We start from the raw sequence: 13,245 nt of genomic DNA, 5'->3' as shown, positions 1-13,245 counted from the left end.
GAGGACCGCAGTAACCTGTGTTGCTACAGGATGCAAAAGTTACCTTGATGAAAGAACGCAGGAGCTACCTCGATGAAAGAACGTGGGAGCTACCTCGATGAAAGAACGCGGGAGCTAACTTGATGAAAGAACATGGGAGCTACCTCAATGAAAGAACGTGGGAGCTACCTCGATGAAAGAACGCGGGAGCTACCTTGATGAAAGAACATGGGAGCTACCTCAATGAAAGAACGCGGGAGCTACCTCAATGTAAGAACGCGGGAGCTACCTCGATGAAAGAACGCAGGAGCTACCTCGATGAAAGAACGCGGGAGCTACCTCGATGAAAGAATGCGGGAGCTACCTCGATGAAGGAACGCGGGAGCTACCTTGATGAAAGAACGCGGAAGCTACCTCGATGAAGGAACGCGAGAGCTACCTCGATGAAGGAACGCGGGAGCTACCTCGATGAAGGAACGCAGGAGCTACCTCGATGTAAGTACGTCGGAGCTACCTTGATGAAAGAACGTGGGAGCTACCTTGATGTAAGTACGTGGGAGCTACCTTGATGAAAGAACGCAGGAGCTACCTCGATGAAAGAACGCAGGAGCTACCTCGATGAAAGAACGCGGGAGCTACCTCGATGAAAGAACGCAGGAGGTACCTCGATGAAGGAACGCGGGAGCTACCTCGATGAAAGAATGCGGGAGCTACCTCGATGAAGGAACGCGGGAGCTACCTCGATGAAAGAACGCGGAAGCTACCTCGATGAAAGAACGCGGAAGCTACCTCAATGAAGGAACGCGAGAGCTACCTTGATGAAGGAACGCGGGAGCTACCACGATGAAGGAACGCGGGAGCTACCTCGATGTAAGTACGTGGGAGCTACCTTGATGAAAGAACGTGGGAGCTACCTTGATGTAAGTACGTGGGAGCTACCTTGATGAAAGAAGGTGGGAGCTACCTTGATGTAAGTACGTGGGAGCTACCTTGATGAAAGAACGTGGGAGCTACCTCGATGAAAGAACGCGGGAGCTACCTCGATGAAAGAACGCAGGAGGTACCTCGATGAAGGAACGCGGGAGCTACCTCGATGAAAGAATGCGGGAGCTACCTCGATGAAAGAACGCGGGAGCTACCTCGATGAAAGAACGCGGAAGCTACCTCGATGAAAGAACGCGGAAGCTACCTCAATGAAGGAACGCGAGAGCTACCTTGATGAAGGAACGCGGGAGCTACCACGATGAAGGAACGCGGGAGCTACCTCGATGTAAGTACGTGGGAGCTACCTTGATGAAAGAACGTGGGAGCTACCTTGATGTAAGTACGTGGGAGCTACCTTGATGAAAGAACGTGGGAGCTACCTCGATGAAAGAACGCGGGAGCTACCTTGATGAAAGAACATGGGAGCTACCTCAATGAAAGAACGCGGGAGCTACCTCGATGAAAGAACGCGGGAGCTACCTCGATGAAAGAACGCAGGAGCTACCTCGATGAAAGAACGCGGGAGCTACCTCGATGAAAGAACGTGGGAGCTACCTCGATGAAAGAACACGGGAGCTACCTTGATGTAAGTATGTGGGAGCTACCTTGATGAAAGAACGTGGGAGCTACCTTGATGTAAGTACGTGGGAGCTACCTTGATGAAAGAACGTGGGAGCTACCTCGATAAAAGAACGCGGGAGCTACCTTGATGAAAGAACATGGGAGCTACCTCAATGAAAGAACGCGGGAGCTACCTCGATGAAAGAACGCGGGAGCTACCTCGATGAAGGAACGCGAGAGCTACCTCGATGAAGGAACGCGGGAGCTACCTCGATGAAGGAACGCAGGAGCTACCTCGATGTAAGTACGTCGGAGCTACCTTGATGAAAGAACGTGGGAGCTACCTTGATGTAAGTACGTGGGAGCTACCTTGATGAAAGAACGTGGGAGCTACTTCGATGAAAGAACGCAGGAGGTACCTCGATGAAAGAACGCAGGAGCTACCTCGATGAAAGAACGCGGGAGCTACCTCGATGAAAGAACGCAGGAGGTACCTCGATGAAGGAACGCGGGAGCTACCTCGATGAAAGAATGCGGGAGCTACCTCGATGAAGGAACGCGGGAGCTACCTCGATGAAAGAACGCGGAAGCTACTTCGATGAAGGAACGCGAGAGCTACCTCGATGAAGGAACGCGGGAGCTACCTCGATGTAAGTACGTGGGAGCTATCTTGATGAAAGAACGTGGGAGCTACCTTGATGTAAGTACGTGGGAGCTACCTTGATGAAAGAACGTGGGAGCTACCTCGATGAAAGAACGCGGGAGCTACCTTGATGAAGGACTCCGGCCAGACGAGCTTGTCCTGGAAGCCGCGCAGCAGGAGGTTTGCGGCCAGCACCGGGACCAGCGGGTTGCCCTTGCTCTTGAAACTGTGGGACGTGTCCCGGCGCAGCAAGCTGCACAGGGCGTTGCACACGCAGTCCGACGCGAACAGCGACGGCAACACCCGCCCCAGGTAGATGAGCCCCATGTACAGCACTGGGTCGGGCTTCCAGCGCTGGCCGCGGAGCGACCGTATGGCACCACACAGCAGACCCACCTGCGTGGCGACATCACGTACATCTGGTTGACGCTTCACCTGCCATGTTCTAAAGATGTTACACTGTACATAATCATTGCATTTTGTAGCAACACTACATGTCATCAAATTGATACTATTTTGAAAAAGTCATAAATAAAATTTTGTCTGAATAATTGTGTCATTATCACTCATTAGGCCTATAAGGTTTTTTTTTTTTTTTTACAGTTGCATAATGCATACAAAATAGCTTCTAGAGTTTCATATTAAAAGTTTTTTTTTTTCATAAATATCTTAAATTAGCAAAAAAAAAATTCAAAATGGAGACTGAGCCAAAATTAAGAAGATAGGAAAGGTCACATTATGTTTGAATAATGAAAGTATAGAAACAATAATAGAATCTGAAAAACTTGACAGAATTCGATGGGGTTTGTTTTGTCAGCTTGATATTTTTACTACAGAGACCTGAATGCATAGAAATAATCAATACAGAGAATAGTTCTCCAAAAAAAAAAATTCTAACATTTTTTTCATAAAATAAGGGCTTGAAACCAAAATATAAACAAATATGAAAAATATTGGCTATAAAATTATTACAATTATGTAAGAAAAATCTTTACAGTAACCAAAACTTAGAAATAAATATATTTCAATTAAATATATTTCAATGGTTTTCTTTTATAATTGCATAATATATTTTAATAAGTTAAAAGAAGCTTAGAATTGTAATATATTTTTCGTTCTAAGATTTGGTTACCAAAGAATTATTTTATGTGATTTAAATAACCATACAGCCAAAACATTTTCATATTTGTTTTTTATTTATTGGTTTAAAGCCCTCATTTTATGAAAAAACAGTTTTTAATTTTTCTTAAAAAAAAAAAACACTGTATTGATTATTTCTGAACATTTATGCCTCTGTAATATAAAATATTTAGCCAACACAACAGACCCTATCGAATTTTGTCAAGTCATTCATGCAAGATGCGCCCTTTTTAATCCTCATAAACTGAACATTTTAAGGAGCCCTGCTTAAGATTGATCTTACATGTCACGTTATTATTTTAATTTTTTTTTCATTATTACTTTTTTTAAGTGCTATGTCAAAAAATTTTAACTCTATACCGCCCTTGCGTACCTATGTTGTTCTGCCACAAAAATTTTCCAGTGTAACATCCTGGGTGTAAAAATTAGTGCGATTGATGATTTTTACACCCAAGATATTATTCTAAGTGAATATCTGTTGAAAAATTGTAATCGAACTGATTTCAGGAAGGAAAGGAAAAACAAAATCATGATGGCCGAACCATGCGGTTCTTTAAGATAAAAAAAATGGAACTTCAAGCTAATAACAAAAAAACACAGGCAGAAACCATTCCTCTCTTACCACTCTATCTCCTTCATCCAAATCCGATGCTTCCTTCACAGACTGGACCAGATCACACGGCTCACACTCCAGTGCTACCATCTCCCACGCTTCCGCTCCACCACTGCTGCCGCTGCTGCCAACGCGACTAAGAATGGCAGCACCAACCAGCTTTGTTTTCTTGGGAGGGACAGCGGTGGGTAGAGGAACCGCTTCCCGCTTCCTCTCGCCCCCTGCATTTTAACCATTTTCACATCAGCACACTAAGAAAAACATTAAATATTTTCAGAAGTTGCTCAAACCTTTACATTTCACGTTATGAGTTTACCTGGTAACGTAAGAGAGGGTCCCGGTTTTCCATGGACCACCGTTGGGCGCTTCACTTCGGTCGGTTCAATGCGCGAAGATTTCGGCCCAAGAACGTACAAGTCTGCAGGGTGTTGTTGCGTCTTCGCTTTCCCTCCTCGACCTTGAATTATCTTACCCCTATCCATGATTTATTTCCTAAAAAATACAAACACAAGATTTCATTGCCTCTTCACTCACAATTATTTCAATAATAATGACAATCTAATGTTCTCAAACTTAGAACAGCATTTTGCACATTCAAATATGCGTCTCTAATAAGCCTACCAACTAATGGAATACCATCAGTCTTCAGTCACTAAAAAACTACTTCTTGTGAGTCAAAAACTTTCACTCTGCAAAAAAGGCCTTTGAGAATAATTGTTCGCACTGGACTGTACAGATCATCACTAAGTTACTGGAACAGTTAGGGCTTGGCCAGACTAAATGCGATGCCACACCACCAGACCAGACGAGACTGTCTACAATAGCCTGGCCACACAGAACTGTCGCAGTGTCAGACAAGACACATGCTAAAGATGTTGATGAGAAAGTAAATGCTAACTTAATCCCATAAATTAATCAAAAATGCAATTGTAGACAGTAAGAAAAATGAATGTGGATTACTGACAGTGACTGAAGTGATGAAAAAACTTTTGGAAATTACTAGACATTATTTAAAACTCAAAAATTTAGTTCTTTTTTTTTTAAATTTTGTCTGTTTTGTTTTTTATTTGTATATTTGTTCTAGCATCAACCAAAAACTCCTTAATGTATTTTGAAAAAAAAAAAAAAAAAAAAAAAACATTTTTGTTAGTGAGGTCTCTGGATTATTTAAATAATAGGCTATATATAAATATATTTTCTATCCCTAACTGGGTGGAAGTCTAGGAAGCTAATTAAGCATTAGAAAAGATACTGGGTATTAATAATAAACATATCAAAACTACCAACCGCAATTTTACCATTTAGGGATATTCAACCCGGGTAAGTATGGTTTTAAAAAGACAATATAATATTTCAGGATCTATTGAAATTAGAGGTAATAAACTGCATACATGTAGAGTTAGGTTTTTTTTTTTTTTTTTTTTTTTTAAATTTATTAAAATCCATCTTTTAAGGGGGTAAAAATAGGGTACGTTTTGGTTTATCTCTGTTTATCTTTATCCTTCTTGATTTAATAATTTTAAAAACTTCAGATCATGTCTCAAAAGCATTTTTTCACATAATCTGCACTCATCAACTTTTCTGCATCTATGTTTGATGGGCAAGGAAAAAAACTGTCTCCTGAGTAAACTGAGACGGTCGCACTAATATTTGTCGCTAGGTGTCGTATTGCTCCTCACTCAGTGTAGCCACCCTCATAAAAAAAAGCATTGTTGTACTTCAAAGTATCTCGTCTCATCGCATTCAGTGGCCAAGCCCTTAATCAGTAAATGAAATTTTTTTGAAGTGTAAGAAGCTAACATGAATGTCCTCAAATTTCTTTTATCTATAAGGCAGCAAAATGCCTGTATAAAAGTAAACTTAACTATGGATAAATATGTTTTTAAAGTGTTGTTTATAGCCTCTAGTTACTTAGACCTTTTTTGGTCCATACAGTTTACATGAAGATATTGAACACTTCCCATTATACAAAAATACAAAAAAAATTAAATGATCATTAAATTAATATGATAATTTTTATTTTGTAATTTTTCACTCTGCTGTGTAGTAATTGTACTGATAATCATTCTCCCAATTATAGAAAATTTTTAATTACAAATTAGAGGATTACTGGGGAAGGGGAGTAACATAGTATTTCCCAAGGAGCATTTGGGGGTATAAACATTTACCTACTTGCAGCATTTCAGCTCTTGTTTCTCCCTGTTATTTGATAAATTATTCAAAAAACTGGCTAATTCTATGTAAACAAACTTTTTTGTATTGGCTAAACTAAATTAGTCATGTTTCTTCCTAAAAAAAATTATATTTTACTAATGGTACCTATATGTTTAAATGTGTAGTTGCCAACAACTTATAGATGCCAATATATAATTTACCATTATAGTATTAATTTCTGTAGATCATCTAAAATTTTAATGTGAATTTTTTAAGACACTTCAGTAGTCTTAGATTAATCCATCTGTCCAGTGTATGTTAGCTTAACATTGATCTATAAATACACCTTCTGATGTTCGTTAAAAGGGACGTGTCAACTATATAAAATTAAAAGGAAAATTTTGACAGTATTTTAAACAACTGTGTTAATACTTATTATATATCTAGTTATTAGGTTACTGCCCAGTGGCAAGGGGCCTTCAACCCACCACACCTCCCAAACCTCCTCCACTTAATCTCACAACCTCTTTCAACATGCTCTTGTTTCCATAGCTACCAATCTACATCACATCCCTCTAACTCATCAAAATCCCTCCCTGTTCTCACCAGAATTCCACTCTCTGCTGTCCTCTACACCTTATGCAACTTTCCCAAGATTTGGATTTAAATTTGCACCTGCAACTGGACTTTCACCCAGTTGCAATGAGTCCTTCCTCTACTTCTCTCTCCCAAACCTTACAAAATTCTCTGCAGATCCATCTTTGTGCAACCTATTTCCTTGAATTTCCCAACCTTCTGTCCCTTGACCGCCTTGAACAGCATTACCAGTCTTTCTACCCCCCTCCTCCTCTGTAAAGTGCTCCAATCCAACTCTTTGATTACAGCTAGTCTTTGTATCTTATACTCTTCTCCCACCCTTCTATATACATGACTCATCTTGGTGCCCTGTGCTGCAACTTCTCTAACTCTCATGGTCCCCTATTCACTCTGGAGAACACTTTCTATACCCATCTCTGCTGTTTATTTCATCACAACTGTAAAGAAACTCAACAGTATCTCCATCCGCAATCTCTCCTAAAGAGTGTTCCATCCCAGGTTCCTAATAAACATCACTGATAACCTATGAACCTCCCCAAACTCCCCTTTCTCACCCACCGTCACTCCGCTACACTTTCCATAGAAATCGGTCTAAGGTCTATGAAAATAGGATTTTAAAGATGGTTTGAGAAGATATTTCACCTGATCATGCCACAACTTAATTTAACTTCCCCTTTCAAGAACACACAGAATTTAGCATTAAATCAAAATTGCTCTTTTGGAGACAAACCTATCCACTGTCGTCGTCGTCCCCCCCCCCCCCCTTTTCCCATATTTATCATTATTCCGTTCCTCTCCCCCCACTCATCCAGCCTATTTAAATCCTACTGCAACGTGTAACCCTCCCTCCCAAGTATTTCCAAACAATACAGTCATCTGAAACATAATCTCTAAAACGAAGCAATAGAATTTATAATGTGAAAATCCACAATGCATGTACTCTACTCACAAAATCAAGTAAAATGTGTTTATACTTATAAATAGTAAACATCGGACTTGTGCAAAAGACGCACGACAATCTTGTTTATCACCATAGAAGTGCATAGTGCATCACCACAAAGATGGTAACCAACAATGATGATTTTTCAGGTTCTAGTTAAATTTAGTTGAAGACAAAAGTTTGACTGTACTGCTTGGCCTTTACATGCTCTTTAACAATTTCAAGCTATTTTGAGGAAAGTTTATTTTTACTAGTTTATGTTTGTCGTTTGACATATTGCACCGAAATAATTGCATTCATGACTTTATTGTGGTGGGTGCAGGGAGGTGCTGTGGATTCGGGGGGCCTTGTTATGTGTGATTTTATCCTGATAATTAAACGATAGTTACAAGCCTATTGTTAGTAGAACGGAAAATGTACAAGTTGTACAATACACACAGATCAAGTTTACAGTTATGACTGGTAATGTTTACAGTTTTAAGTTTTTTTTTTTAAGAATTTAAAAAGTTTTATATTATTAAGTAATTAGGATGGGGCCAGAAAAATGATTTGCCAACGGGGTCTTATTTTCCCTCGGCCATGATTGCAGTGATTCTTCTAGAGGAAATGTTGAAATTATTGCACTCGTTTTGCACATTCTTTTGAAACCTGTTAATGCGCACCGTATTGGCAGTAGTTGGAACTAGCTCACTCAGCGAGTAAATCACATTGATCGGCAAATGTTGATTTGCACTGCTGCACTGTGTTCAAAACTGAAACTATATCAGCAGAAGAATGTTGTTAATAAATCGAAATTGTGAAGGGTGTGCTTGTGAGTTTTCGAACATGATTTACGTTTTGCTTTATAAATAGTTAAATGTTATTTAGCATTCATTAGTCTTAAGACTACTTCTAATTATGTAGGATTTGTGTATTATATATTTTTATTTCAACCGGTTAATCTTGATATTTTCAAACTGTTTATGTTTGTTGAATAGATACAAGTTTGCTTTTTATAAGAATTGATTTTTTTTTTAATAAAAGTTAATTTTACATGGTGTACGGAACTGTCATCGTGTTCTCTTGGAGCTGAGAAAGAGAGATTAACAAACATTTTGGAGCCTTTTATTAATGTAATTTTCTTATGGTTGGTGTCATGCATGTTTAAGTTTTTCAGGTCTTTTGTGTTTTTTTTAATTGAAAAATCATTAAATATATTCAGAGGAAGGTTTGCACCTGCATTATTATTATTATTATTATTATTAGTAGTAGTAGTAGTAGTAGTATAGCTGCGAATGGGTAAAAAATCCTGATGGCAAGCATTACCCCTACTTCCCACTTACTCTTCTGAACTGACTCACAGTACTAGTCAATACACACTCCTCATCTTACACATTTCAATCGCCGATTGTTCTTACAACCATAGCATTTTTACCCCTTTCCGTATTTCTTAGTTCCTTAAAGACCTTGGTGTTCTCCCTCCTACTTCTAGGCTTCCCCATCGCAACTCCTCTGCCCAGCTCTCCCCACCCACACACCCCGCTCAGCACTTGGTACATCCTTACTAGCCTCTCCCTTTGCCTTCTATCCTCTAGGCTCTCCTACCCCATTTCCTTCATCATCTCTGTTGGACATGACTCTCCCTTTTCATCACCCTCAGTTCTCCTCCACTTACCCTTCACCCACCTAGCTGCTCTCCTCTGCACCCCCTCCAGTTCCCTATCAAGCACTGCTGTATACTGCTGCTGCATACTCCAGCATGGGGCGAACCATTGTTGTGTAGGCCTTTTCTTTTAATAATCTACTTCCTTCCGTAAGTACTCTTCTTAGCATGCCCAGGGTCTGTCTGCTTTTCTTGACTACCTTCTCCACTTATTCCGCCAACCCCAGATTTCCTTGCAGCACTACCCCTAGGTATTTATAGCATATGCATCACTGAACTGTTAATTATCTTACTTTCACTGGTGGCCTTCAGTATACCACATCATTTATTACTTAAACTATTGAAAATTAACACAAACCAATGATTCATTCATAAATTTCAGACTGTACTATTATCAATTAAATAAAAATAGTCTTATTTATCATTACAAAATAAACACCTAAAAAATTGCTATATGTCTCTAAATTTAATAGTTTGTAGGGTAAATATCTTACATTATGGCTTTACTGCCATACGTAGGGTGAATATAAAATTACGAAAATACTATTTTCCAACTAGAGTATTTACCCTGAAAACAGCGTTAATAAATACCTAATAGTTTATGAGAAATCAGACTTTCAACTTACATTACAATACGGATGCATACATTGTGCTGCCCCCTTTTATTGTTTACGATACAGACTTCTGTGTTTATTTTTGAAAACTTAAGTCAACGGAGTAGTGTTTTATAATCAAAGTAGTTAATATGACAGCGTGTTGCAGTTGTACGGAAATATTTTCATTTTGTTGGTTTTTTGTCCAAATGTCATTAAATTAAGAAAGTTTTTTTTGGGACATTTCATTTAAAGTAGTGTAGTGAATCATGTAGTAACGAATGATTCATAGGTTACATTAGCGACTTAAATACTCTAAAATATTGTGGATGGTTGGTTGGGTTAGTATAGCAACATTAAAAAATACTGTGAAATTGTGTTACTTTAGGTTAGCAACGTTATAAATTCTTTAAAATATTTTGGATGGTAGGTTGGGTTAGTATAGCCACATCTAAGCAACCTAAGCATCCTAAGCAACCATAAGAAATATTTTATAGTTTTTTTAAATGTTGCTATACTAACCCAACCAGCCGTCTACAATGTTTGAAAGTAAACAAACACACAAACCAACACGAGTAAACAATTAACGGCTGCGGTAGTGACAAAGTGCAGGTATTGTAATGTGAGATAAAAACTGTGATTTCTCAGAAACTAGTAGGAATTTATTAACAGTGTTTTCAAGGTAAATACAGGAACGTCTCTAGTGTCACAAAATGGTATTTTAGTAATTTTAGTTTTACTTTGCAGAAAAGTCATGACATAAGATGTGTACCATTAGTAATTGTACATATGCATCAATGTACCAAAACATAGTGTAAGCACAATGATGCACAATTTATCAGCATTGAGCACTGTAATATAACAAAATTAAATGCAGAAACTTTAACCAATGTGACAATACAGTTAACAGAAACTTGGGAAAGTACCTAAATGTTCAGTAACACTAACCTATAACTTGTTTGATCATTAAGTTGGTAGAGTGGCTGTAATTGCTGAAACATCTTGCTCTTGTAATTAGGCAAAAGTGAATGGTTTGTTTTTGTATTCTTGTCGGATTCATATCAGTTTAAAAGCAACTGCTCTGGCATTTCCAATATAAATGCTGTTTTAGCTATATTTCTAAATAAATGCCTTTTTTCCCAGTTAAATTGGTGTCAAATGCCATTCAATTGTAAAAATTATCCTTAATAAAATGTTGCTTGACAGCTACATATTTTTTGACAGTTTTCTCACCTTATATTCGTACATTGCATTTTGTCTAGGTGCAGACGAAAGGTGTATGGTTGGCTAATAAGATGTAAACAAAATAGGCTGCTTTCTCTTGCATTTTGCATTAGCAAAAGTGTGAAGTAGACGACAGCATTGCTAAAGGTACTTGGTGTTCCCCCAAAAGTTGCACTTGAATAATCTGTTGATTTTCTGGAAATTGTTCCCTGCACTAGTTTTCATGACCAGCTTGATTTGTAATACTGCCGTGTCTCTGTGATGCACCCAATTAATCTAGTTGATTAGTGTATCATTATATGAATTAAAACTGTAACTCATCTCTGCTAGGATATTGCACTGCCAATTTTTGAAGTAAAATAAGCATTAATTTTTTTTTTATTTTTTTTTTTTTTTGTGGTTTTAATCTATACCTAAAAGCAAAAAAAAAAAATTGTACCAAACTGAAAGACAGGGTTATTGTATTTGTAGGTATTTGGACCTATGAATATTTAGTTCGCAAACATTGAGGAATATAAGTAATAAGTTTTAAATAAATTGTATTTAAAATGCTTATTGTACAACAATAGACCTAATTTATAAAATAATTATGTTAATTTTGGGAAAAAAATTCCAGCCACTATTAATTTGGCACGTTCAGGACTACGGCAATGCTGGATTAATGATTTTGCTGGGTTATAATATCAAAGAAAATTAATCATTAGTTAATGGTATTTAAAACAATTTATTTGTAATGAGCTGCTGTGTAGAAATAAAAAATACAGATGAGCATTGGTCTTCAAGAGCATTATTGAAATGTACCCATGAAATGAGAAATGTAACCAGCTAGAAAACAGGAAACACTCTACAGAAATTAAAACAGGTAGACACTGAGCTAACTACAAACACAGACAGAGAAGTAATATGACCTAGCACCAAGGTCAACAAACAGGAATCCACACAAAAAAAATCTGGACGCAAGAAGCTCAATTATTGCCGAATTAAAGACCTTTTACTCTATTTGCATGCCTTTTTGCGATGTTAAAAAAATTAGGGGAAAGCCAAGCCATAAACTTTTCTTTGCTATTCTCGTGATGTGAAACCGTTTCTGTGCATAAATGTGCAGTGTAAAACCTTGCCCTTTAACAGAATGGTTTTACCCCTTTCAAATGCTGTTGGCTCAAGACAGTGTCTTGTCCTGGAATAATTGAAAATGCTCGTGTTATCTCTTGACTAAGTGGTGGTGTCTCTTCCTTCAAACTGTAGTACAGTGATGTGTGGAAGGGGTCTAAGTGCACCTCAGGACTAAGCCTATACATCTAATCATGAAGGCATGCAACCAAGCCAAAAAGTTAGCATCCATCGGTTGCTTAGTTCAGTGATTGGCCAGTCATGGCAGCAGTGGGCCCCATGACTTACTTCTCTATTTGAATATCTAGACTGGTTTTACTAAGTTTTGAGGCCCAATTGCAGTAGTTGAGAGTTTTAAGACTTTTAAAAAAAAAATTAAATATATAAAAGTGTGTTTTAGATGCTTTTAATGGTTTTTAATCAGTCCTTACTAGATGCTGGGAGTTAAGCTTGCTCTGTTGTAGCAGTTAATAACTTTGTCACTTGCTTGCAAACACAGATGTTAGAAGTACAAAATAATTAGAGCCCATTCTGGCAACATTCTTGCTGCATGTTTCATGTAGGCTACAGGAGTGTACGCAGAATTTCTTTTTTTTTTTTTGTTTTTGTTTATTTATCAAGTGGTTACATGTCTACCTACACCCGAAAAGCTAAAGTACATTAACAACACAAAAACAAAGACAGAAAATACATTAACAATTATGACAAAACTATGACAAAACAAGAAATACTCAAACAAGACATACAGCATAAAGTTAAGAATTAAAATTATCATGAATACAATACTATGATTTGAACGACAATGGACAAATACTGGACAGTAAACATAAGATTACAAAAAAATAACATACTTTTTAAAAGAAAAAAAATACGACAGAATATTGACTGAAATTATTACATAAATATATATTTCTTAATATAATTATTTGTTTTATAATATTATAATTTAAGATAAATTAATATCTGAGAAGATTATTATAATCGAGTAAGGAACTAACACTATTTTTTTTTCTAATAATGGGAAGATGATATATAATTTACTTAAATGATTAATTAGTCTGTATA

The 13,245-nt window shown here is 37.6% G+C and overlaps 2 protein-coding genes across 6 annotated transcripts in view; one reads left to right on the top strand and one right to left on the bottom strand.

The window, feature by feature from the left end:
* The window catches only part of LOC134534738 (integrator complex subunit 1), a 122,690-nt gene extending 114,964 nt beyond the window's left edge, over positions 1–7,726 (bottom strand). For 2 of the 3 annotated variants that reach the window (XM_063373241.1, XM_063373244.1), the window contains exons 1-4: positions 7,621–7,726; positions 4,237–4,412; positions 3,930–4,141; positions 2,294–2,563 (exon numbers count right to left, since the gene is read on the bottom strand). In XM_063373241.1, coding sequence (XP_063229311.1) covers positions 2,294–2,563; positions 3,930–4,141; positions 4,237–4,402 — 648 coding nt within the window. In that variant the 5' untranslated portion in view covers positions 4,403–4,412; positions 7,621–7,726. The remainder of the gene's footprint in view (positions 1–2,293; positions 2,564–3,929; positions 4,142–4,236; positions 4,413–7,620) is intronic. The other variant, XM_063373243.1, reaches the window with a different exon arrangement.
* A 177-nt stretch (positions 7,727–7,903) lies between these two features.
* Positions 7,904–13,245, top strand: part of LOC134534737 (uncharacterized) — a 33,785-nt gene continuing 28,443 nt past the window's right edge. The window contains exon 1 of one of the 3 annotated variants that reach the window (XM_063373240.1): positions 7,904–8,073. The gene's annotated coding sequence lies outside the window, so the exon portion shown is untranslated. Of the gene's footprint in view, positions 8,074–8,165; positions 8,724–13,245 lie in introns of those variants that run through there. The other 2 variants (XM_063373238.1, XM_063373239.1) reach the window with 2 other exon arrangements.

This window comes from Bacillus rossius, chromosome 8 (assembly GCF_032445375.1).
Source record: "Bacillus rossius redtenbacheri isolate Brsri chromosome 8, Brsri_v3, whole genome shotgun sequence".
In the NCBI taxonomy this organism is placed as follows: Eukaryota; Metazoa; Arthropoda; class Insecta; order Phasmatodea; family Bacillidae; genus Bacillus; species Bacillus rossius.
Note: the sequence above shows the minus strand (reverse complement) of the source record. Positions and strands in the feature narration are given on the sequence as shown.